The sequence below is a fragment of the Myiozetetes cayanensis genome, unplaced genomic scaffold (assembly GCF_022539395.1).
Source record: "Myiozetetes cayanensis isolate MyiCay16 unplaced genomic scaffold, myiCay2020 scf13, whole genome shotgun sequence".
NCBI classification, from domain to species: Eukaryota; Metazoa; Chordata; class Aves; order Passeriformes; family Tyrannidae; genus Myiozetetes; species Myiozetetes cayanensis.
The window spans coordinates 16,008,688-16,033,375 of NW_026086937.1; the positions used below are offsets into that span (position 1 = coordinate 16,008,688).

At 49.2% G+C, this 24,688-nt stretch overlaps 1 protein-coding gene and 1 long non-coding RNA gene across 12 annotated transcripts in view; both read right to left on the minus strand.

The window, feature by feature from the left end:
* LOC126636094 (uncharacterized) overlaps positions 1-24,688 on the minus strand; it is a 280,135-nt gene that overhangs the window by 30,217 nt on the left and 225,230 nt on the right. For all 11 annotated transcript variants that reach the window (XR_007627898.1, XR_007627891.1, XR_007627897.1 and 8 more), the window contains one exon: positions 17,814-18,094. This is a non-coding gene — a long non-coding RNA (uncharacterized LOC126636094). The remainder of the gene's footprint in view (positions 1-17,813; positions 18,095-24,688) is intronic.
* On the minus strand, positions 6,240-7,802 carry SOX2 (SRY-box transcription factor 2). Its single transcript, XM_050307960.1, has one exon. The coding sequence runs from the start codon at positions 7,342-7,344 to the stop codon at positions 6,397-6,399; it is 948 nt and encodes a 315-aa protein (XP_050163917.1). The 5' UTR covers positions 7,345-7,802; the 3' UTR covers positions 6,240-6,396.

Sequence of the window (24,688 nt, forward strand, 5' to 3'; positions counted from 1 at the left end):
TTTCTCTCCAGAACCCGGTGGGATTCCCTCCCTCTACCCTCTCTCCACCCCCATCCCCCTCCCGTTAATCACGACCTTCTGCAAAAAAAAGGGCCCACATTACGTCATCAGCCCTAACTGCTGCGGAGATGATGGGGTCACCGAGGACCCGGGGCGGGGGAGCCCGCGGGGGCCGGGCCTCCCCTCTCGCTCTCCCGGGGCAGCGGAGCCTGCCGAGGAGCGGGGGCACGTCCTGACTGGGGCCCAGAGCAGCCCTGTGCCCGCTGCTGGGCTCCGGAGAGCGAAGCCGTCAGGAAAGAACTCAGCTCCTGCGCTGTGACTGACAGGTCTCCCCCGAGGTCCCGCTGCCCCCAGAACTTCTAGGAACGGCAGGTATCGCCGGTTTTGCCCCATCGAGCTCCACCGGGCTCCGCAGAAGGAGTCTGACAGTCCCCCGCCCTGTAGGGTGCCCCTCTGGGACCCTGCCGGGCCTCGGGCCATCTCGCTCCTCAGAAGAAGCCAACCTCCTTGGAATACCCGCTGGGTTACTTGAGTCTGAAAGCACACTTGGAGGGAGGGAAGGCGGGAGGGAAAGGCGTTTTTCTCGGGAGGGGAGCGGGGGGGAAGGGATGGGGAGCAAAACACAAACAAAACACATAGAAATCCTAACATAATTAAATTTTTAAAAGGATAAATTAAAACAACAACAACAACAACAAAATCCCACGCTGTACTAGCTTTCGCCCACATGGCAAAGGTCCTGCGAGACAGGGGCCACAGACAAACTCCTGCAGAAACTTCTCCGGCCCGGCCCCGCTCCGTTCCCCGCGGCCGCCTCCGGACAGGACCCCCGCCCACGGGCTCCCCTCGCGCTCCTGCCCACAGGTCTCCAGCGGCTCCTGTGGGAGAGCCGAGCCCCTCGGACAGACCTTCCGTGCGGTGCCGTGCGGGTCTGGGCCCGGCCCTCCTCCCACACTGCTAAATTATAATGAAAAATTACAGCTCGTTCGGGCGCGCCCCCTCCCCCTGCACGCACAGGCGCACACGGACACAAACACACGCACGCAGAGTCACACACGGTCACACTCGCACACAGTCACTCTCACACGCGCCTCAGCCTCAGCAAACCCGCTGCGAACTCCAAAGCAAAAGCTCCAAAACCACCCCGCAAGGTTCGGGGTTTCGCTTTGTTCCCTCCTCCCCGCTCCGCCTGGCCGCACCTGCCGGCGCGGAGGCTCCGCCGGGCCCGGAGCGGCGCGGCCGCGGTGCAAGAGCTGAGCCGGCCGGGCCTCCTGGAGGACGGAGCTCGCCCTCCCGCTCTCGCACAGCCAAACGTGCAGCTCCGAGAATTTCCACCCCTTGGGCTCCTTTCCTTTTCAATTCGCGAGTGAACCAGCCCCCACACTCACTGCAGCGCTGTACGTCCTCGCCAAGTGAATCGGTTCCTCAAAAGCAAAACAGTACCAAACTTCTGGCAATTCCCCGTGCCATCGTCAGAAAAACTGGTTTTAATTACCAAAACTAAAATAGCGGCGGTGCTAACTAGCAGGCGATCAAACCGCAATCAAACTTCAATCTCTGAGCAGTTAGCTATAAACTGTCAGCAATTGAAAAGTAAACCTGGTGCACACAAAGGCTCTGTTTAATTTTCTTGTTGTAATGGCTCTAAATGAGGACCCCATCACTATGCAGTTAAGCGGTGTTGCTTGTCCCCCTGAGGCGCTGATCAGTTCTTTTTAATGTGAGAAAACTGGCAGCTCGAAGCCCGTCAATGGAGCTCCCACAACAAAAGTCCTGAAAAGCTGAATGAATTGGGTTTGTAATTACTGCTTCCCTCTCCCCCCTTGCAGCTTATCTCTTATTCATTCAACATATATTATTGTCACCTAATCGCACACTCCCAACATTATTTTGGGTTGGGGTTTTTTTTTGGTGTGGTTTTTTTTTTTTTGGTTTTTTTTTGGTATCTACTACTGCGGACATGTTTATTGTAAAAATTAAACAAAATAACCCTCCCTTCACTTTCCCCCCGTCAACAAGAAAAATATTGAAACGACAGTGTCAGGCGAGGCTGGCTGGCACTAAAAACGTAAAGACGAAGCTCTTCTGCCATCCGAATGTCTGCATTTTTGCATATATCCTCAGAAATCTCACAAGCACCGAAGCAGGTTTTACATTTTAGTATTTGAGTTAGATCAGGATTTAAATAAGTGAAGTGTATCTAATCACACCTATCAGTAATGGGCCTCTTTCTTTCAGTGGGACCTATATTATATACTACTTAAATTGCTGGGCTATCTACCTCCAATTCGGACGCAGATATACATGTCTGCTGCCCGTTGGGGAAGAGGAGGAATTAATATGAAGAGAGAACACGCTGCTTCGGGGATCACCGCCACTCCTGATGTCCCACACGGCACCAATGGGCATCTCAAGGAATCAAAATATGTTTTCGACCAAGAAATGTCTGACGGCAACCGGCAGCCGCTCGCCCGCCCGCGGGCTGGAGCCGGGGCTGCGAGGCAGAGCCTCTCCCCAGGTCCCCCACCGCAAGAAGCTGTCGGTTGCAGAAATAAGTACAGCTATTACAACCAAATCTACTAACAGTCTAAATAATTAATTGAACCATTGCTCTTTGACCCTTAGAAAGTCCAGTAGGGACCCGTTTGTAGTAATAATACCCCCGAATGAGCCCTTGTCAAATATTCATTTAGTGGTTAATGTGAGCGATTTCCCCCTGGGACAGTCTGTAATACCAGCTTCCCAGCTTTGGCAAGAAACCCTGCTAATCTACCTCTCCAGTTCTGCAAAATATTTTAACACCCCAGTACTTAAAAAGCCGTAAAAAAATCACAGGGGAAACTATAATCTTATCCTTGGGTTCATTTCGGCTCTGTAGAAGGTTAGGGAAACATTACACTGGTGCTCTTGGGCCGAGCATCACCCTGGCTATAAAGAAGACAACAATTCACGAAAGGGAAACCACGGAGAGCCCCAAAGGTCTTCAATAACCAAAATAAAAACATACCCACGAGCTCTGCTACACATTTCAGCTGCCATAAACAAAAGCCCGGGATAATGGCTTAGGTGTAAATGGCGTTTATTGAATGTGTTGAATTTAAAATGAGCAGTGGACAATGGCGTTCCTCCAAGTAACACTTTAAATATAAAACCGTTCAGCTGTACGTGTAAAATGCTTTGAGTTATCCTCTCTAAACGGATAAATGGATGGATGGATGGATGGATGGATGGATGGATGGATGGATGGATGGATGGATGTAAGGAATCTGTCCAAGGGATATCAGGTTTCAATCACACATATTCCGCATCGTACTTCGAAATCTAAGCTTAAACAAATTGCCCATATAAAAAGTTGCTGAATTCACTAAGCCTGAATATGTGGCTCAGTGCCTTTTGTTTAATGGTATTAGCTCGCCTTCTCTATGCGAATTGTAAAAGTACCAACATTTCCAAATACCCCCCTCGAATATTTTAGTTAGCACTTCAAAAAGGAGCCAGGTTTTATTGCTGTTAATTGGCTAAGATTCGCTTTTAAAAATGGAATCGTGATATCGATTGGGCTTTTATTCCTGTTCTCTTTTCTCAGCGAGGTGAGCGGGAGCGGGGATGTGGGCTTGTTACCACGTGAGTAATCCCCAGACGCATTGCAAACGCATTGCAAACAGCTTTGAAAAAGAATATTGTACTCGTTGCATTAACGTAAAATACATAGAAAAGGTTGAGAATCTGCAAAAAATGTTGTCCTGCTCAAGTACCGCGACGGTGCAGAGATAAAAGGGACAAAGGGAGCTAAACACAAAACCAGGCAGTGAGCAAATCTCCACATCTCTTAGTCTGTCACTGTTAGTTTTCATCTGGACACCAGGCTTCGAGGATGGAGGCCAGAACTGAGCCTAAGAAATTGCACTACCAAATAAAAACCACAACCAGACAGGTAACTTTTTGTGTGTGTGTGCGTGTGTGTGTTTTTTTTTTTACCCAGCCTTCTTTCTCCCCGAGCTAAAGAGAAATCCAGTGACTGACAAGAAATACTAGAGAGAAAAGCTGAGCAACACTTGCTCCATTCCGGAGTGGCCACTTTTTGCCTTGCCTAAATCAACCATCACACGCTTTCCTTGCCATGCACCACATGCCATTAGCAGAACACACGACCAGTTTGCAATCACAGTGCTCCAAATCCCAAATTTCATACATTTTTCTAAAAAACGATTAGTATTTATTATTACTTGCACCTCCGTCTCTCGCGTTTCCCAAGGGAAACCGCAGCCTCGTTAGCAGCACCAGATAAACGCTGGGGCTTCGCGGGGGGACAGGGGCTGTCGCAGCGGGTGCACAACTCTACTGCCCATCGCCCCCTGCTCTGCCCAGGGTCGCGGGCCCTGTCGCCGGCCAAGGCCTCCAGCGCGGAGCGGTGCGGAGCCCTGTCCTCGGCGACTGCGGCTACGACGGTACAAAGTAAAACTCTACCTGGCACGGATGGCGGATCTCTCCTCCTATTTGGCGGGCGCCACCGCTTCTCTTTGGGGCTGTGACCGGCTGCAGAGAGCGTCCGAAACGGGGCTACACCGCGCTGGCAATTTAAGAAATAGGATTCAAGAAAGAGCTGTGATAAAACGTGAAAGGTCTCTGGCATTCGACTGTTTTGGTTTGTTTGTTCGTTTTTTGTTGTTTCTTACCTCTGCTCGGCCTAGCCCACCCCCGCCCCCACCTCTCACCTCCTCCTGCGCGGCCCAGGAGCCGGGAGAGGAAAGTTTGGGAAGTGGTGGACAACGGGAGCGGGGAGCGCTCAGCCGCGCCAGGCCGGCCGCGCTCCGGTTCCCGGTCGTGGGAAGCCGGCTCCCGTCCTGCCTGCCCCAGAGGAGGGAGGCACAGCTGGGAAAAGACAGAAACGCATTATCTGTCTCTGGAGCCGGGAGGCCGCCGGCAGTGCCCGCGGCCGAGCCGCCGCTCCCGCCGGCCCCGCCGGCCCCCGGCTCGGCCCCTCCGGGGGCAACAAGTGGTCAAACGCAGCGGCGACAGAACCCCCCGCACCCCGCCGCACCCCGCGTCCTCGGGAGGGACGGGAGGGAACTGGGAAACAGCCTCTCACTCCGCACTCCCGTCCCTCCCGAAAGGAGGAACAGGCGGCCACTCCATTAAAGCTATCGCACTTTCTCTCTCTATAGATACATACTTATAAAAATATTCATGCGTTATATATATATAAATATATATATATACATTATTTATCGTATTCGGTTGGCTACGGTGATACCTTTTACTGCATGAATTATTTAAAAAACATCTTGCATTACAAAAATAAATCCAAGACTCAAGAGGAACTTCAGTGTCCATATGTCAAAAATTTATTTATCTCAAACTGTGCATAATGGAGTAAAAACTTAACTTGAATATGTACCTGTTATAAGGATGGTATTAGTTCAAATATATACATGGACTGTCGGCAGACTGATTTCAAATAATACAGAGCCGAATCTTTAAAATACAACTACGGAAAATGAGGAGAAAAAAAAAAAGAACTTAAAATATCATCACAATAAATTTACAGAAATATTACAAACCATAAGAAAATATTTCAAACACAGTAATTTCAGGGGTTTTTTCTTTCCTTTTTTTTTTTTTTTTTCTTTGAACAGGATGAAGTCTGGAAACAAAAAGTTATTATAAATTAACAAACGGCGTGTGAACCTGCATGGCAATTTTTGCTTTTTAACAAGAAGTAAAAAAAAAAAAAAAAAAATTTAGTACAATCTAAACGTTTGCCCTTATACAGCAAACCAAGCCCATGGTTCGCCAGTACTCATCCTACCTTTTTGTGTCTTTTGTACAATTTCTAAAACAATTTAAATGTCCAAATGCCGTAAAATAATTTCCTCTCTCGCAGCTGCTATAAATTCAGCTGCCAAAGCCACAATGCTCCAAGAAGACACTATTTTTTAAAAATAATTGGCAAATTCACGAGCTTGTTTTTTTTCCTTCTCTCTATATTACCAATGGACATTCTGATTGCCATGTGTCTTTTGATAAATACTGTACAAAAGTTACCTGCAAATATTAAAACATTTTCCTCTTCGCTCTTTGAGTCTAGCTCTAAATATTATTGGTAAAGACTTTTGCAAACTTTCTGCAAAGTTCCTACCGTTTTCACTAGAACTTTTTAAAAGTTTTGTGTAGTTGTTTCCCCTCCAAGATCTATACAAGTTCCTTGTCGGTTTAATTTCTGACCCCCACAACCCCCACCCCTGCCCCCGCCCGGAGCTTTCTCTGTACAAAAATAGTCCAAAAAAAAAAAAAAAAAGTCCAGAATTTCTAATAAAAGTTTTTTGTTGTTTGTTTTGTTTAGTTTTCTTTCGCCCCCCACCCGCTTCCCTCCCCGCCCTCCCCGGCCCCTTTGTCTTACATATGTGATAGAGGGAGTGTGCCATTAATGGCTGTGCCAGGAACAGGTGCACTCTGGTAGTGTTGGGACATATGAAGTCTGCTTGGGGCAGCTGGTTCTGGTACTTCAGCACCTGGTAGATACATGCTGATCATGTCCCGAAGGTCCCCAGCTTGGCAAGGAGCCCTTGAATGAGACGAGGAAGTGACTACAGGGGGACTGGAGCTGGATTCCGTCTTGACCACCGAGCCCATGGAGCCCAGGGCCATGCCCGGGGTCCCTTGCTGGGAATAGGACATGCTGTAGGTAGGCGATCCGTTCATGTAAGTCTGCGAGCTGGTCATGGAGTTGTACTGCAGGGCGCTCACGTCGTAGCGGTGCATGGGCTGCATCTGCGCCGCGTTGTGCGCGTTCAAGCCCGGGTGCTGCGGGTAGCCGAGCTGCTCTTGCATCATCCCATAGCCTCCGTTGGTCCAGCCGTTCATGTGCGCGTAACTGTCCATCCTCTGGTTCACCCCAGCTCCCAAGGTGGCCCCAACCCCTACCCCAGTCGTCATGGTATTGGTGCCCGGTGCCAGTAAGCCCCCCGGCAACGTGTACTTATCCTTCTTCATGAGGGTCTTGGTTTTCCTCCGGGGTCGGTATTTATAATCCGGGTGCTCCTTCATGTGCAGAGCTCTGAGCCGCTTGGCTTCGTCAATGAAGGGTCTCTTTTCCGCCTCGGATAAAAGTTTCCACTCCGCCCCGAGCCGCTTGCTGATCTCGGAGTTGTGCATCTTCGGGTTCTCCTGGGCCATTTTCCGCCGCTGCCCGCGGGACCACACCATGAACGCGTTCATCGGGCGCTTGACCCGGTCCGGGCTGTTCTTCTGGTTGTTGGCGGCCGAGTTGGAGTTGCCTGTGCCTCCCCCCGAAGTTTGCTGGGGGGCGGGAGGTTTCAGCTCGGTTTCCATCATGTTGTACATTCAAACTACTTTTGCCTGGAACCAGCCTTGAGCAGAGAAACGAGAAGCAGCCGCAGCGGAGTCCCAAGCCGGACTTTTTTTTTTTTTTTCCTAGGGAGGGGTAGGAAAGGGGGGAGGGGGACTCCCCAAAACCACACTTGGATCAAGATCAGGATCTTCCTCTTCGCTGATGGATTAATAATGCTAATAACTGCTATTATTACCGCCGGAGCCTTGATTTTAAAAAACTTCTTCCTCCTTTTTCCCTTTTCTCTGCCTGCCTCTCTCTCTCTCTCTCTCTCTCTCTCTCTCTCTCCACCTCGGTCTTAAAGAGCCAGCAAACTACTTTACCCCCTTTTGCAAACACACACACTCTCTCTCTCTGCCTTGACAACTCCTGATACTTTTTTGAACAAGTTAATAGACAACCATCCATGTGATGGGGGCTTGTCAGGCAATAAATGCGTTCGCCCCGGCCAATCAGCGCTCGGCGGCTCCGCCACTGAGGACAAGTCTCTTCCCCTGGTTTTGCATGAAACGGGGCGGGGGCTGGGCGCGCCGGGACGGCTCGGCGGGGAGGCGGGCCCGGGGGCGGCCCGGGCGGCCACTGCGAGCCTTTGTATCTCCCCTTCCAGCAACAGGTCACACACGCCTTTTGGAGGAAGTGGGTAAACAGCATTGTTGCTACGTGGTGGTTTTTTTTTTTTCTTTTTTTTTTTCGCCTTTAAGTTGGTGTTGGCTTGGGGCTGGGAGAAGCCGTGGGGGGATGCGGAACGGCTTCCCCCCGGCCCCCACCCCCTCTCTCTGCCAGCGCCCCTCGGGGCGGAGGGGCCGCCTGGCTGAAGGGGCCCTGCGCTCGCCCCGTCCAGGCCGAGCGCCGCGGGGTCCCCGTGGGAGCGGCGTCCCCGGCCGGGCCCCGCTGCCTTCCGCCGCCGGGGAGCCGAGCCCGCCCCATACAGCCCGGGCAGAGGCTGTGGCCACCTCCCGGCCATCCCCTGGGCCCCGCTCCGAGCGCCAAGCTCTCCCCGCCACCTCCGGCCTCGGCGGACGGGGTTGTCCAGTGCAAACACGGGTCCCTCACACGCCGTTCCCGCAGAACACAAAGCGCGGCCGGGAGCCCTCAGGAGGGGCCGGGGAGGGGTGCGGCGCTCTCCCCGTCCCGCTCACAGCCCCGGCCCGGCGGCGCCGCCACCCCGCGCACACCGCGGGGCGCGGGCGGTGCTGGGTGGGCTCGGCCCGGGGGGGTGAGCAGGGGGGGCGGGACGGCCGGCGCTACAAATAGGTAGTTTTGTTTCCCTTGTTGTCACTACACGGGCCGCACAAAGCCCCGGCTAAGTTTACTTCCACTCTCTTGTTGGGATCTTTGTTGATAAACCGCACTTGACGACAAAGGAAGGAGGGGAGAGAGAGAGGACGCGCGGAGCGGGAGAGCGGGGCGGGGGGGAAGGGGCGAGCCGCTCTCCGCCACGGCCGCGCTCCCCCCGCCCCGACGGGGCTGCTCCGCCTTTCGGTCGTGAAGGCGGAGGGGGTGCGGGGCTGCGGGGGACCCCGGGGCGGGGGTGTCGGAGCGGGGATCCCGGAGCGGGGCCGTGCGGGGCCGTGAGGGCCCCTGAGGGGCCGGGGCAGCGCGGGGCGCCCCGACGGGCTCAGCCGCGGCGCTGCGGCGCCCCCTGCCGGCCCGGCCGCGCCCCGGGAGAGGGACGGGGGGTGAAGGGAGCGAGCAATTACAGCCCGTCTGAAGAGTAACAACAATAATAATAATAATAATAATAAAAACCTGCCAGCGAACGGGGACGCTTTTTTTTTTTTTTTTCCTGTGCGTGGATTATGCAAATAATTCCTATCGGGTTCAGCGTGTTCAATTCGAAAATTTATATATAACCCCTGGATAAGTGATAGGTTAAACTGATGAAAAATAGGTGCGAATTATGAGATGTGAGATATAACCGGATTCTGATTGTCCAGACACTCCCGAAAGCTGTTTGCTTTCTTACTGTTCTCCCTTTGGTCTGCAGTTGATAAAGTTTTATTTTAAAATTATTTTAGGGATAATTATTTTTTGATTTTTTTTTAAGACGAGGTTGTGGGTGGGTGGCAGTGGTGCTTGTTCGTCGTGCTCAACTGATAAGTGAGGGCTGGCGGTGCGAAGGCAAAGTGTTATTTTTGCTCCGGCTGTAGCTGCGGGAGGTGCGTGGGGTGCACAGCCCAGGGCTCCATGCAGGACCAGGGCGGCGTGGGCTGCCCTGTGCCCGCTGGAGGCCTTTCGGGGCCTGGCCCTCTCCTAATTGCATTTATCATATGAATAAAGGATGGGAAATGCCTAACAATTGTGCTATCGGGAGTATTTACGGCTCTATTTTAATTAACGCTTTTAATTATCGATGCAATAAACTGTCATATATACATAATAATCCACTACAGGAAATAAGGTGAGGGCAATGGCTCTTTTGGGGCATTTTGCGCCTTTCCTCTGGGTATAGATGTTTGCTTAGCAGGGAATACACACATGGGTGGGCGGAAGCAGAGGCAGACCGGGAAGCTAGCTATAAAATAAAATTATTAAAAAAAAAAAAAAAGATGAAATGGCCCCTGACTTTTTATATTAATGACAATAACACCACTGCTCTCTAAGAATACAGCCACGTTGGAAGGGAGGCCTGCGGAGGGATGGTTTAATCTGAGTGGATTTAAAAAATCGTTGCCACTGGTATAATTTATGGAGATGAAAAGTGCTTACATTAAACAAATAGTCTGCAAATGTTCTCAGTGATGGGCTCTGCGGCACACGCATTCTTATTTCCAGGTTATGAGTGTCTTAAAAAGAAAATGAATGTTAACTAGAAGGATTTAATATATTTTTTGTTCTAATACTCGCCGATTTTTCTAAAAGCCCTAAGGATACAACCTATCGTGTTAACTGTATCGGAAAGAATATACACATTTTCATATTATTTTTTTTTCCTGAACCTACTAGTAACCAATCTAAAGCAAACTATTAAGCAGACTTGTGGAGATGGGAGATTGCAGCTCCATTTTTTGTCCTTAGCTGCAAATAGAGGTTTAACTTGCAGTAATTAGGTGAGAACTAGCCAAGCATCTTACTATTATGATGCTTGTTAAAAACGCTTCTTTTCTGCATCTGCATTTGAGTGTGTTCCCCTCCACTCTTAATCTTCTTATGGAAATGAAGGCGAACGGCAGGGAACCTGCAGAGACTTAGAGAATGTCCTTGTTAACTGGAATTTCTCAGCATTGCTAATTAGCAGAGTTTGACGACCACCAGTATTGGGGAAAGCTCTGTTTAGCCACTCACAAACCCTTCCGAGGAAGAGCAGACTAATTTTATTTTGTAATTAAAATCTGAAAAGGGCCCTATTTGACAGTTAGGGCTATGAGAGTTTTATCTCCCTGTGAAATAATTACTGCCTTGATAACTCAATTTTCTGCAAAATGTCAACTGTGAGCTCCAAAAGTTTTAATTTCATTACGTTAAAAAACAACAACAACAAAAAAAAACCAACAAAAAACCCACCAAAACAGGCAAAGGCGAAAATGTGCAGATAAATTTCCTCTCGCCCCTCTGATGCTGTAGCAGTCCAGAGCCGAAGTTAGTCAGGGAAGTTCTATTGCACTAACTATACCCCACTCTCTGGGGAATTTCAGTCATCACATGGTGAGTTTGAGGTAGCATGCCGAGGAAAACTTGGGGAGATACGGTCTGGAATGCCCTAGAATAAAATCCACGTTTGGAGTGGGTACGGGCAGGGGCCGGGGGAGCCCTGCGGCCCGAGCCGCCTTCCCCAGTCCCTGCACGCTCCCGAGGTGGGGAAAATGCAGGATGTCCTCGGCCAAATAAGTATCTCATGGCGATGGCTGGAGACCCTGGGAGCCCCGCCGGGCCCAGAAAGAAAGAGCTCAGGGAAGCTTGGGAAGTTTGGCGGGGCCGAGCACGGGTGAGGCTGGGGCCACCCTCCCTGTGAGGCCCGGGGCGGCTGTGAGGGGGACTTGGGGGGAGCCGAGGCGCCGCAGCAAGTGTAATCCACTCTGCTTGCGTTTTGGATATTTTTTATTATTATTTAAAACGGTTTAATCTCCTTTTTGTCCCTGCCTGTCCAGCAAGTAGCCCGATTGTCGCTCTCAGAAGTGGCATTACATGTACAAACCAAGGAGGGGGCGAGCCACGGCCGGGCCCGCCAAGACCCCATTTCGCCCAATAATTTCATTCAAGGGCTCTAAGGACCCTTGAAAAGCCGGGGAATGCCGAGGGAGCCCCGCGCTGCTCCCGGCCTTTCCTTTCATCCCGCTTCCCCCGAATGGAACCGCAGGGCGAGCACACGTGCGGGGAGCGCACGGCCCGGGCCCGGGCCCGACCGCAGGGCCGGGGGGTTGCGGGGGCGGCTCCCCCGCACCACCGATCTCACCCCGTGCCCTCCGAGCGGCCCCGCTGCCACCGCACCTGCCGGCGACCACCGCATGCGGGAGCCGGGACTGTGGGACCGGGGCGGTAAAAATCACACTGCCGAGAGGTTAAAAAAAAAAAGGAGGGTCGGCGAGGGGGGAGAAGCAAAAATAGAAAGAAGCAGCTCCACTTTCGTCCAGTGCTACAAGAAGCAAATTAAAAAAAAAAAAAAAAAAAAGAAAAAAGAAAAACAACCTCAGATCCTGGAAGGAGTTTAACGTATGCAATAAACAGCATAAAAGCCGACTCGCACACACCACCTCTCGAAGTAGCTTTCAAAGGGCTTCTCAATAAATGGAGAACCCGATTGTCCAAACAGGCTTCCAGGACTCTTCATAAATAGCCAACAGCCTTTTCAAATTGTCCGCAATTTTTGCCCTGCGTCTAAAATCACACTCCCGGGATTTCTTTCCCATAGTAGAATAAGTGCAGCCCGTACTTTTTCTTACCTGACCTTAAAAATAAATCAGAAAATCAAGACCATAGATGAGGATAAACTTAGGAATTGCTGCTTAACATAACGGGGTGAAATTATAGCTGAATGTTGGCTCTTTAGCGGGAAGGCAACACCCTCGAGCGGGATCCTTTTTGGCAGTCTATTTAAAGTTATCTTTCCTTCCTAGTTTTATAAGAACAAATGAGTTTTCTTTTCCCATTGTAGTTGAATGAACTCATGTATATTAAACACAAAACCCCTCCTGAAGAACGCTAACTGCTTTGCCTAAACCCACAAAGGCACAAAAATCCAGAATTGAAGGTTTCCAATTCCTGAATAAGTCCCCTTAACTCTCTCAGGCTCGCAGGAGAGAGAGATTTGGGACATTCTCTGAAAGTCTTAATGCCTGGAAGGGGCTATCTCAAATGTATTGTCTTTTCCTAAAGTTGAGGCTTCTATTTTATTTCCCCCTTTCCTCTTCACCATCTTTGTGTTGACTTAAGAAAATAATGGTCTAAAAAAATGTCTGTTCATGGGATCACACGTGTCGCCCAAATCAAATGAAGTCCTCTTTGGCCCCAGCACAGTTTTGATGGAATTATTCCGGCTCTTCCATTGAATTCACACCATTTCCCAAAGAAGCTCTGGCAGTTTCAATGGGAACGCCTGAGGCACAGCCTGGGGTGCTTCAAGGATACTTCTCTCAGCGCACCTCAAACCCTGGCATCCAGAGGCATGGTTTGAAAAGTACTTTAAAAAAAAAAAAAAAAAAAAAAAAAAAAAGAGGAAAAAAAGTCCTTTCCAGTGATTCTCAGATCACTGACACGATCGCCCATAATGGAGCCAAGACGGTGACTTTTATCTCGCTATTCCTCATAGTCCTTAATTTGGAGCTCATTGACAGGACAGACGGTAATGACACTTTCAGAACTGTTATGGTCTGGAGTGACAATCTCTCCATCTCGCCCATGGTTTATTGACACCATGGGCTCATTGTGTCAACTTAGGCTTGTGATTTCAGAATTCTCCAGCGACGGGCTCGTTGGGAGGATTTTAATTCAAATTATAGACTAGCTGTCTATACTGTGAATTCATATTTAGACGGCGCTCAATCGGAGCGGAGAGACGGTGCTATAAATAATAACAACAACACTTCCCATGTGTCTATCCACTGTCCTCCATCCGAAGACCTGAAAGAGCCTTTGCCGGAGGAGGCCCGGGCTCAGGGGAGGGAGGCGAGGGAGTATCAGGCTCCTCCAAAGCAGCAAAAGGGGGCCTGTCTGATTCCCCGAACATCCTCCACCCGGGCCGAGGCCACGGATGTATTTGCGACCAGCGGCGGCAAGAAAAACGCTTTAGACCTGTACCGCTGATGGGTTGGGTTGGGGTGTGGGGTGCTGTCCGAGGGGTGTCACAACCCTTTTTCCGTGGAAATCACTGATCAGCGGGACTTGTCCAAACACCCTGCCTGCCCTTGTGGAAGCTTTCCCGGTGGGTCCAGATGACTGTGAGGAGAAAGACCTGGGGGGGTGCCCTCGGGCTGGGCTTGCTCAAGCAGCGGGAGGAGCAGGGGTAGAGCTGCGGGTGCTCAGACCAGCAGGTGCCAGGGACAGGCTCAAGGGAAAAACAAGAAAAGGTGAAGTGAGAAACTGGCATTTGAGGTTGTTTTTCTGTTTTTTTCTTCAACTCTCCCCTTCCACTGCTCGAAAGAGATATAGGAAATGCCGATATCCAAAAAACCCCTCCTTCCAAAAGACATAAATAAACTAAAAATGCACTTTTCCTCCAACTGGAGATGAACGAGACTGAACAGAGAGCTAACCCCCTCTTGCTGCCAGCTGAGCACAGAGCTGACCCCCCCTTGATGCCAGCTGTCTGCCAAGCCTGGGACCCGATCCCAGATTTACAGCATTTGCTCCCTGGAGTAAAGTCCGCGGAATAAAACCGGGCAGCTGAGTTACGGACTGAGCCCCCAGGAAAACCGCATTTTGGTTAAACCGATCACTCGGGACCCTCGACTTTATGTGCCAACTTCTGCCTTTCGGAGGGGGGAGTTTACGACCCCTTTACAGCCCCCTCACAACTGCTGTTTCTAAGGGGAGGACTAACAGCCCCTCTCCTGGAACCGGGTTAATCATTCACCTTTCGACAGGAGTCACTAAATTTTTTGCCTCCTGACGTTAAACCGTGTGTACCAACTGCTCTGCATTTTTTCCGTTTCCTGTGGTAATTGACATATAATATCTCTTGTTTATAACCAGCTTGGCAGATCTATACAGATGTATATTTTTTCTTAATTTCGGAGTTATATATACGGAACACATGCTAACTAAAGAAACAGTAGAGGAAATCTGGGAATTCCGTTGTGCAGGAAATCTGTGCAGGGCTCTTGCTATTATTTATAGAAAATGCCATGTCTTTATTTTGGGCGCTCTTACTACAGAATTGCCTTATTAGGAGTCTCGAGCGGAGATCAAACTGGAAGAATGGAGTCAGTATACTCAGCGCGACAAACAATAATATTTCATAAAAATCTATTCCAATATAATTTCTAAAGTGAAAAGTTTATTGTGAGACCAACAACCATAGGGTTCCTCTAATAGAGAAACTGTGGCGTTATGACTTCCATCCAGGCTGTCAACAGAAGATACAAAATAACCCCAATTTGGCAGAAATAATTTGGTTTCCATTAGTCTTTCTCTTCGCACGCAAGATGCATAAACCGTGCTGGGTACTACCACAACTCGCAAATACCGCCGTTAAATGCACTACAGAGAGCTACGCAGATGCTTATAAAATAAGTAGAGAATTAATCTAAAAAGTTAGTGACAATGCAGCCCGTCACATATTTTGGTTAATCGTTTTATATCACCAGGTTTCTTTTAAATCTGTCATCTCCACAGCAAGGAAATAAAACCGCACTCCAGGCATTCACTTAAAATAACTCTTCTTCCTTTTGCAGAATTGGGGGAGGGGGTGTTTATTTTGCTTCTTTTTTTTTTTTCCTTTTTTTTTTTTTTTTTTTTGAGGGGGGAATTGATACGACTTTATGGCTTAGGGTTTTAAACATATGCCATTTTCGAAAACGTTTCCTTAATGAAAAGGAAACGTTCAAGGCTGCTCACAAGCAACACCTGTCAACACTGACTTACTTAAGACACCTTCGGAGGAAAACACAAGCAGGAGCTTCTGAAAGGCTGGCATTTGCTGACAGCACTGGAACACCGAAGTTGGGAACGAGGAAAAATTAATCCTTATTTTTGTGCCTAACGCTGCCAATAAAGAAGATGTTCTTTCGGGGATGTCCCGCTGCCCGCCGGGGCGGTGCGGTCCCGCAGCAGCACCTCTGCTCTGCCTGGGCTCGGGAGAGCATCACACACCGACATTTCTATAAGACCCAGGCTTACGGGAAGCTCTGCTTAGAAACAAATCCGTGGCATTTTAATTTTTATTTATTTATTTTTTTTTGGTCACGTTTGTAAATCCACAGAGCAAACACCACAAGCTGGAGGCGGCTTCCCTGACCGCGGTTCCTGGGCCGGGCTATCCGCTCACCCTGCCTGCACCTCACCGTTGCTTACTTTAACCCCCCTGCTCCAGAGACTCCAAGACGCTTCCATTCGCGGGTTCCTCGCCTCGCCATGGGTCCCGTCCCGGCGCTCCCGCTCCACCCGCGGGCGCGTCTCTCCCGCGGAATTCCCCGCGGGCACCCCCGGCGCGGCCGACAGGGGGCGCCGCCTCCCGCCCGGAGCGGCCGCAGGAGCAGGGGGAGCCCGGGGGGGTCCGGGAGGGACCGGGGGGAAACTGGGGAGCCCGGAGCCGAGCGGGGTCGAGTACAGATCTTTAGTCGTCGTGGATAAAAAGAGATTAAAGGCTAAATTCTTTCCTTTTTTTTTTTTTTTTTATCAATTTTAACCAACTACGGAAATGTAGAGCTTTCAATCCTTTGATGTTTCCCCAGAAAGAAACTGTTATATGGGGTTGTGAAATTACATCGTCTCAGAGCCAGCGAACCAGCCGTGGAGTGCTAAAATAATTTAATTAAAAATAATAATAATATAAGGACCCGAGCTTCCGCAGAGGCACTTAAAAGCTGACACGTGTCCCTCCGTCTCTGCTCTCCCTAGCGCTCCCGATGTTTCCTGACTGCCGTTTGATGGCAATAATTAAAAATAAGATAACCCCACGCTAGCAGGGAGCTCGCATCCCTCTCTTGCAGCGCGCTGTCCTCACCCTGCCCCTGCACGGCCGGCCCAGACGCCCAGCCCCGCTCTGCAGGGGCAGAAGAGCATAAAAAACCCAAATCGCTAAAATAATAAATGAAATGTTGGACTTTTACCATATTAACACTAAATAAAATTGTAACCAGCTACCCACTTTCCCCCTACTACAAAACCCCTTCACCTGTATTTAAATAGCACGTCTTTAATTACAGCAGTTGGGGATGTATGAGGCTGAAATGAAATTAGCAGTCATTACCAGTCCTTTAACTCTGTGGTGCTTTTGATCAGCACTAAATTAGCTTTCCAGTCCTAACAAAGGCTCTATAGCAAGCAGTGGGCTGTAAATAAGACAGCTCGACCTGCCCTCAACACCTTTTCTCTTGTCAATCACAGCTCTATCATTCAGCCCAAGATTAACCTTTATCTACCAAATTCTTACCAAAAAAAAAAAAAAAAAAAAAAAAAAAGGGACGGCGGGGGGGGAGAGAGGGGGGAAAATCCAACCTCAACTTTGCTAACTGTAACTAAAAAGAGCTTCCCTTTAAACGGTATTATAATGAGCCCAGGTGTCAAAATCGGTCCTTTCCCAGCCCCAAGTGCATCCGAAGGCAGTCAAACGTATGGATGATTTATTATCAGCGGAGCGCTGCCCGGCCATGCGCCGCCTCTCCCCCTCGGTGTACCCCCTTCTTGGGCGTGCGGGGCCCGGGGAGCCCCGCCGGGCTGATCCCCCTTTTTCCCGGGATGGGGCCGGGAACGCCGCGCGCCGCCGGAGGGATCGTGCCGGGAACGCGCCGCGCCGCCCACAGGGGGCGGCAGAGAGAGGCGGCCGCGGGCTCTCCGCCAGCGCTGCGCGCCCGGGAACCCCCGCGGCGGCCGCTCCGCGCCCCGCGCACGGCCCCGGCCCTTCGGACCCACCTCCCGGACAGGGGAACCCGCGGCGGAGCGCCGGGAGCGTCGCGGTGGCTCCGTGCACCCCGCCCGGAGCGATGCGCGCTGCGCAGGCGGGAGCTGCGCGCTGCTCCGCGAAACAGCGGCCCCGCCTGAAACACCCCCGGGGCGCGGCGGGGGAGCCTCCCGGCTCCGCTCCAGCGCTCCCCGCGGGCCGTGTGCTCCCGGGGAGAGGGGAAGGCAGGGCAGAGGCAGCCTGTGCACCGGGAGCGCCTCTGCCCAGCCTTGCGCCCGGCGCTGCGCGGCCGCGCAATTTCAGCCGAGCCCAAAACCCGCGCGCGAGTTCCCCGAGGTTAAGGCGGCGGAGCTCGGGGCGGCGGGTCGTAGGTGGGAAGCTACATTTGCAGATCATTTTAAAGGTCACGGGGGAGGAGGGGGGAAAAAAAACTGTGAATGTCAAAGTTGTGCTGCAGCTACTTACATGTCGGTGCCAGAGCAGGGTGGTGGCTGTGAGCGGTTTGATTGGCAGCTCAACGCGAAAGTCCGTGCGGACTCCGGAGCCCGGCGCAGCCCCGGGGGTCTGAGCACTTTTCACCGGACAGAGGCAGTTGAAGGAAGCTCGCACATCCCCTTCTCTTCTCCTCTCCTCTCCTCCTCCATCCAGGACAGAGAATGAATCCATTTCGGTTTTTCTTCCCTCGGCTCTCCTTCCGTTTGCCTACACATCCTCCAAGTCCTAGCCCTAGCTTTTAACTGCAGTCCCTGGAACAAGAGGGGAAAAAATCGTTTATGGCTTAAAAAATCCAAATGGCTGATTTTGTGTGTGTGTGTTATAAGAATGCACCCACAACAACAAAAAAGTCACTTCTCTGTCCCCCACCGTACAGCAGAAGAATAATAAAAAAGCTTTATATTTTTGCAGTGGGTATTCAAAGATAATTTGATGCCATTGTTTCTGCTACAGATGGTTCTTTTTAATACAATAACACTGCTCTTTGTGCATACTACACACAATAAAAATCGAAAGCGTTCTCCTGAATAACCATTTTGTTCTCGCTTGTATACAGGCCAACAAAAGCTGCCGTGAGGTAATGGGTTCTGTTTATTGAAGCCATAGAATAGAGGTTTGATAAAGATTTTTGTATATGGGGGAAAAAAAATTAAAATAAAGACCTCGCAAGGTCGAGCTGATCTCTGCGTATTTATTACCACTGAAATATTTTATCAATATATATTTTGAGTTGCAGCTGCAGGGATCCTTCCTCCCCTCCCCCCATCCATAATCAGCCCAAACATCTGTTTCTTTGAATTTGGGGAGATCTGTAGTCGTGGCCAGACCTAAAAATCCAGACTTTATGAGCGAGCGGGGCAAAGGGGCTCAGCGCGAAGGCAGCGGGCGATGGAGAGGCGAGGCTGAGCAGCCCCGGCTGTGCCTGTGCGCGCCTATCTTTGTGTGCCTTGCTTTGCAATCTGCTGTCCACGCACACGCACACACAAAGGCGCAAACTGGTGCTAACAGCCGCCGGGATTAGCCCACGGGATTTTTCCGGCTCGCAGCGTGTCCCTGCGCTCCAGCACCCTCCGCGGCGCGCAGATCCCGCGCAGCGCGGCTGCTGCGCGGGTTTTGCGCGGCTGTTGCGCGGCGCCACCGCCGCCCGCAAAGTTCCCCAGAGCCTCCAGAGACGCCCCCAAAAACGGGGTTTCGGGTGTGCCCCCGCCGGGACCGCGGGCTGCGGAGCGCAGCGGGCAGCGGCAACCGGGAGCCGGCGAGTGCAGAGGGTGCTGCGAGCTCCAGCAGAGTTCTGGTGCGTTGCTAACTTTCTGCCAAGTAATGAATAAATTAGCACCGCTGATAAATGTTAGAGGGAAATGTTAGGGAAATAAACGTTAGAGGGAACCGCCAAGACCCACAACGATTTTTTTTTTTTTTTTTTTTTTTTTTTTGGTCCTGGAAATTGTTTCACAGGTCAAAAATTCTGCGCCCGAAAGTCGCCCGGTTACCTAGTTTGGGATCTGGTTACGACTGTAGCAACTCGAAGAGAGCCCCAAAGCAGAAGAAAGTGCTTAGACAATAGGGCTCTGCGGGAAAGTTGTTAGTCAGTGACTGTGTTTGTCTACCTTTCTATAGGAATTAATGCCACAGTTCTCTGTGCCTCTGTAGCCTGGACTGACAGTAATCCACCTCTGTGACTTCTGCCCTTTGTGTTTTCACAAAACTCGGCTCACTTGTAGCACGACAACAGCACGGAATAATGACTTTAACCTTCAAACGTTCTTTAATTAGCTTTTTCAGCAAACTAAAAGATGCTCAAATGAGCCCTTTGACAAAAACTGACCTGAGCCTTCAAATTCTACTTTCACTTTTAGGACTAAGACGTTATTGGTTCACAACTCGTCTGAAGTCATCTAATAAGGGATTATTTAGGAACTATTACCCACACGCCAATTAAAGCCTCTCCGATGAAATTCGGGAGACAAAGATAAGCATCAAAACGGAAAATTAAACTATTTGCACATGGCTTGTTTTTCAACAACCCATTTTCCATCTCAGGATAAACATCTTCGCGCCAGCTCGCTCCGCCGGAGCGGGGAGGGTGCGGGGAGCCTCTTCGGGGCGGCCGCGGAGCGGCGGCCGCGGCCCCGCCGGCAGCACCCGCAGCAGCGGCCCCGCAGCCCCCGCACAGGGGGCCGCGCTGCCGGGGACGGGCGAGCTCTGCTTTCCAGGCTTAACGCCAAGAGGAGGCTGGCGGGGAGGGTGGCAGAGCTCACCTCCGGGCACAGAGTTCAACCAACCTCCCGTCATTTTGCAATAGCCTTTACATGTTAAAGGAGGAGCGGGGTGGAGGGGTTGAAGTGGCACAGAAGATCCAAACGTGCCAAAGTTCAGGGAATCGTGTAAGAACTTTCCTAAGATTAGCGAAGAAAGTACCGCTTCTCCTGAAGATGTATTTTCTCAGAGCAGTGAAGGAAAGAAATCAGCAGGAAATGCGTATTTTGCTACCTACGGTGGTTCTCTGGGTTAAATGGGAACAAGGTTCTGAGTAGTTTAATACTGACTTATCAGTGAAAGATGATATCTCTTTTTCTTTCCAGCCAGAATATTCCGATGGTTCAGAAATCCTACCTCGTTCTTAACCGTTGTATACAAATTTTGGAGAGAGTTTGCAGGCAAATCCTACGGCAAGCTGACAAAGAGATTCCAGGAATGCCACGCATCTAGGAGGGAAATACGAATCCTTCTCTTTAGCCTGAAGCACGAAATTGGCTTAAAGCTCATTTTGCAGATAACCAGAAACGAAATCAGCACTGCGTGGACCGAGTGGCTACAACTTTCTAATGCTTTGCAGCAGTAACTAATACTTTCTGGAGGGAAGGAAAAACAAACAAACAAAAGTTAAAAAGTGAACCACAGATTGGAAGGGCTGTGAAAGAAATTCGCATCTCAATATGCGTTTTTCTTCCTGATCTGCGGAGAGCTGGGCTCCCGCACGGGCATTGGTACCCTTAAGCCTCTGTGCAGAGATCGATCCAACTGGCTGGGAAAATGAATATCCTGAATTTGGACTTTCACAATTCATTTTAGGCTCGTAAAAAACCCCACCTGCATCCAGGTGCATAGACAAAATAACGGATCACCCCAAAGGGGCTGTATGTAGGTATAGCTCTAAGTTGGGTGTTCAAACAGAACAGACCAGTGAGGCGTTTGCCAGACACGGTCTCCCGTAGAACGGCTGAGTGCCGGAGTTTGGCTCACATCTATGTCCAGAAAAAGAGTAATTTCAGACTTCTGGAGTTCTGACCCAGGACAAAGCACTGAAGCACTGACGCTGCTTCAAAAAAGAGGGAGCAGCCAGGATGCTGTATTTCCCACCGCTAGCCAATATTTCTGCCCTTGCCGTGTCCGACACTGCTCAGCCACAGCCTCTGCCGGACTCCATCGCGCACGGACCGCGCTCCCTCGCCCCGGGGCTCCGAAGTTAATCTTCCCCGGAGGAGTTGAGGTTAACACCGAACAGGACAAGCCCTTCTTTCGCATTCTGGCTCGCTGACAAGAGGGTTAAAGTTTAATACCAGCGGGCTGCCCCGACTCACCCCCTGCCCACGGCTGCCGGCGGCCACGCGGGACGCGGCCCGGGCGGTCCCGGGTGGGGACTGCGGGTCTCGCCGCCCCCGCGCCCCTCGCCCCGGGCTCGGCGGAGGTTGCTGGACTCGGATACGAGGCCCGCAGCAGCGGTCGCCCACCCGCCGCTAACCCCGCGGACTTCTTTCTAACTCCAGGATTTCTTTCCCTATCAAAGGGGCTTCCCAACCATTTCCAGAAGTTCTCACCCTCTGGTTTCACTTTAACGACGTTCGCGCTTTTCTAGCCAAAAAAGCTACGAGGGGGAAGTGTGGTGTGCTGTCCGGGCACTGCTGTGCTCCAGGGATACTGGAGAGAGAATACACTCCTCATGTTTCCCATGATGGATATGCTTCCCACCACGCCGCAGCCTTGAAACACACAAAGTCTCGGAACACACCAATAGTAGGTTTTTTTTTTTTGGTTGCTTCCCCCAGTCCTCCAGGATATGACGGTAGAAAATCCAGTAACTGAGAAGCAAAGAAGCTGTACCACACAAGAGCAGCTCTGGAGGAGCAGCAGGTTTGCAGGATGTGCAGGCCCTTCACTGCATGGAAATCTATGGAAGAACTTGAGATGTGCCTCCTAAAATTTCAGAATTTTCAGCTGTTTAGTTTTTTTCATGATTGCTATGGGAGACTCAAGGCCTGTTCATTTATTACCTGAACATTTATTGCAATATTTTTGCTATGCCTAGCTGTGGTGCCAAATATACCTTTACTGAAAGATGACCACATGGTATAAGATAAATTTCTCTTAGGATGAAAAGCAGAAAGTACTGCACTGGTAATATTATGTATTTTGTCCAAGTATCTCTGGCACTCGATACCTTTACACATTCAGTTCCTTAGATGACAACTTCCTTTGGAACTGGACTTTTTTTTTTGGTTTTTTTTTTAACATGCTAAAGCTGAATTTATCAACTAAGCGAAACTTGTTAGCAATAACTCCTAAATTCCTGTGTATGCTATGTCTGCATTACAAATATATTGATTCTAAAATGCTTTGGTAAATAAAAATAAAATAAATAGACAATGAGCATATATGTGCACACACTGTATATGTATATATATACACACACACATATATATATACACACTTTGCACTGCACTCTTCATGCCCATGCAGATGGTATACACTATACATATGACAATATACAAATACAGTCTAGTGGCTGGTATATGATGTTGCACATTTAAAGGAGTCAGAGTCTCCCTTCACTCATAATTCCACACATGCACATGGAGTTTGCATGGGCTCTCACATCCTAAATCATGTGGGAAACATGATTCTTAATTCTATATTGTGAATATATTACCATGGAGTAAGGTGACAATTCACAACCTATAAACATGTCCTTTCTCAAAATTTTGGTGTTCATTACACACTTAGTTCTGCTGTTAGCAGACTGGAACTGGAAAGCAGAGCACGAGTCTTGGCAGGAGGATCCCAGTGAAGTCCAGAGAGCTTTTCACTGGCAATATTCTGATTGGCACTTTTTTTTCATCATCATTTATTTAAGATATAAGAGGCGAATTTGGGGAAATTAATTTCTTTCTCGGTGGTTTCAGTATGATTTCAAGTAGTCCATCACCACCTCATGACAGTAACATCTGCTGATCCCCATAACTCGCAGTGAATGACTGACTTTCTGAGGTAAATTCAGTTAATTTGGACACATCCACATTTAGTCAGACCCCCACAATACTTGCCCCTATTATTCTCATTTTTTTCCATTCTACCTATTATAGAGCTCAAGTAAATCAGGGTCCATAATGGGCCACAACACACTTCTCCCTCTGAACAACACAGGCCCTGAGCACGAATCCCTCTGCATAATTTGACACCCTCCACCAGTATTACAGAGTAGCAATTCCAAGGTTCCTGACAGGTCAAGAAACTCAGGTTATTTGAAAGAACATTAATAAATGAGAATATGCAGAAATGAGAGATAGTTATTTGCAGCAGAAAAAGGGCAAAAACCTCATACTGTAGCTGGCACTGAATTAAAAAGTATGCAGCGGATTAGATATCAAGCACTCCTATCAAATACAAGGCCCAGGAACCTAGGGGGAGTGAAGTGTGTAAGAGCAGATGCTTAGAAGGTAAAACACCCCAATTAACCTCATTATCTGTTACAAAACTGTACTATTAATATTCTGTGTTTTTCAAATCACTGTTGTTGTTGTTGTTGAAGAGAATCTGTTGACTATAGCATGTGTTTTGCTGTAGTCTCCCAAATCAGCATTGCCCTTCTTAAGGTCAGGGGAATGTATCTTAAAACATTCATATATTTAAAAAATATGTATTGTTATTTTAATAGGCACTGTGGATAGTTTAATTTGTATCTGTATTAAATTAAACATATGGTGAACAGGGTATAATAGATTTTCTATAATTTAGCTGCCAATGTGGCAACAGAAGCCAGTTACTCTCACCAGCAGACTTGTCAGTGGTTTGTTTACTAGCTTATTTGAATTAAAATAAAGCTTCGCTTCTGCTGACTGCACATCATTATCTATGAGACCATAATCCTGCTAGCAAATCCTATATCTTCCAGAACTGGCTCTTTTGTTTGGGATTACTGAGAGCTTAGCCTATAACAAAGAGGAATAAGGCATCCCTCTCATCCTCGTAATTAAGTGTGGGGAGTAATTTAGAAACAAACCCAGAAAGATGTACAATTTGGAGTTCTGCTTCTATACAGGATTGGGGAACAGAAGAGGCCAAACACTGATTATGTTAGCACAATATTTAAACTATTAAACTACTGTATAACAGGAATCCAGCTTTTAAAAAGAAATGACAACTATCAATAAAGTATTAAGTTGCTTTACACTGGAGACATTTTTTGCTTATCTGAAGGTATGCTGGCAAATTTGGGTGGAGCTTGAAGACTGAACACTATTTTTAATCTCAGTTTTTCTATATGCATATACTAACATTTAAACTTCTATAACACCTCAATTTTTAAATTAAAGAGCATAATTTAATATATGAAACTTATTTTTTTAAAGTACCCCTTAAATGTTTTAACTATTTCTGAATATTTTCTAGGAACAGGAATATCTCTGGCAGCTGAACATGCTTGTTTAAGTGCTCTGTTTTGATACCACCAAGATTTATGTTTTCCTTTGGGAAAACAAGTAGTTTGAAGTTGTTAGCATTTTACAGCTATGACCATAGCACTCAGGAAGAAAATAAAGAATATTTTAACATAGGTATTCTTAGGTCAA

Bases quoted from the DNA above. Each gene is read 5' to 3' on its own strand.
- SOX2 (XM_050307960.1), bottom strand. From the start codon at position 7,344: ATGTACAACATGATGGAAACCGAGCTGAAACCTCCCGCCCCCCAGCAA.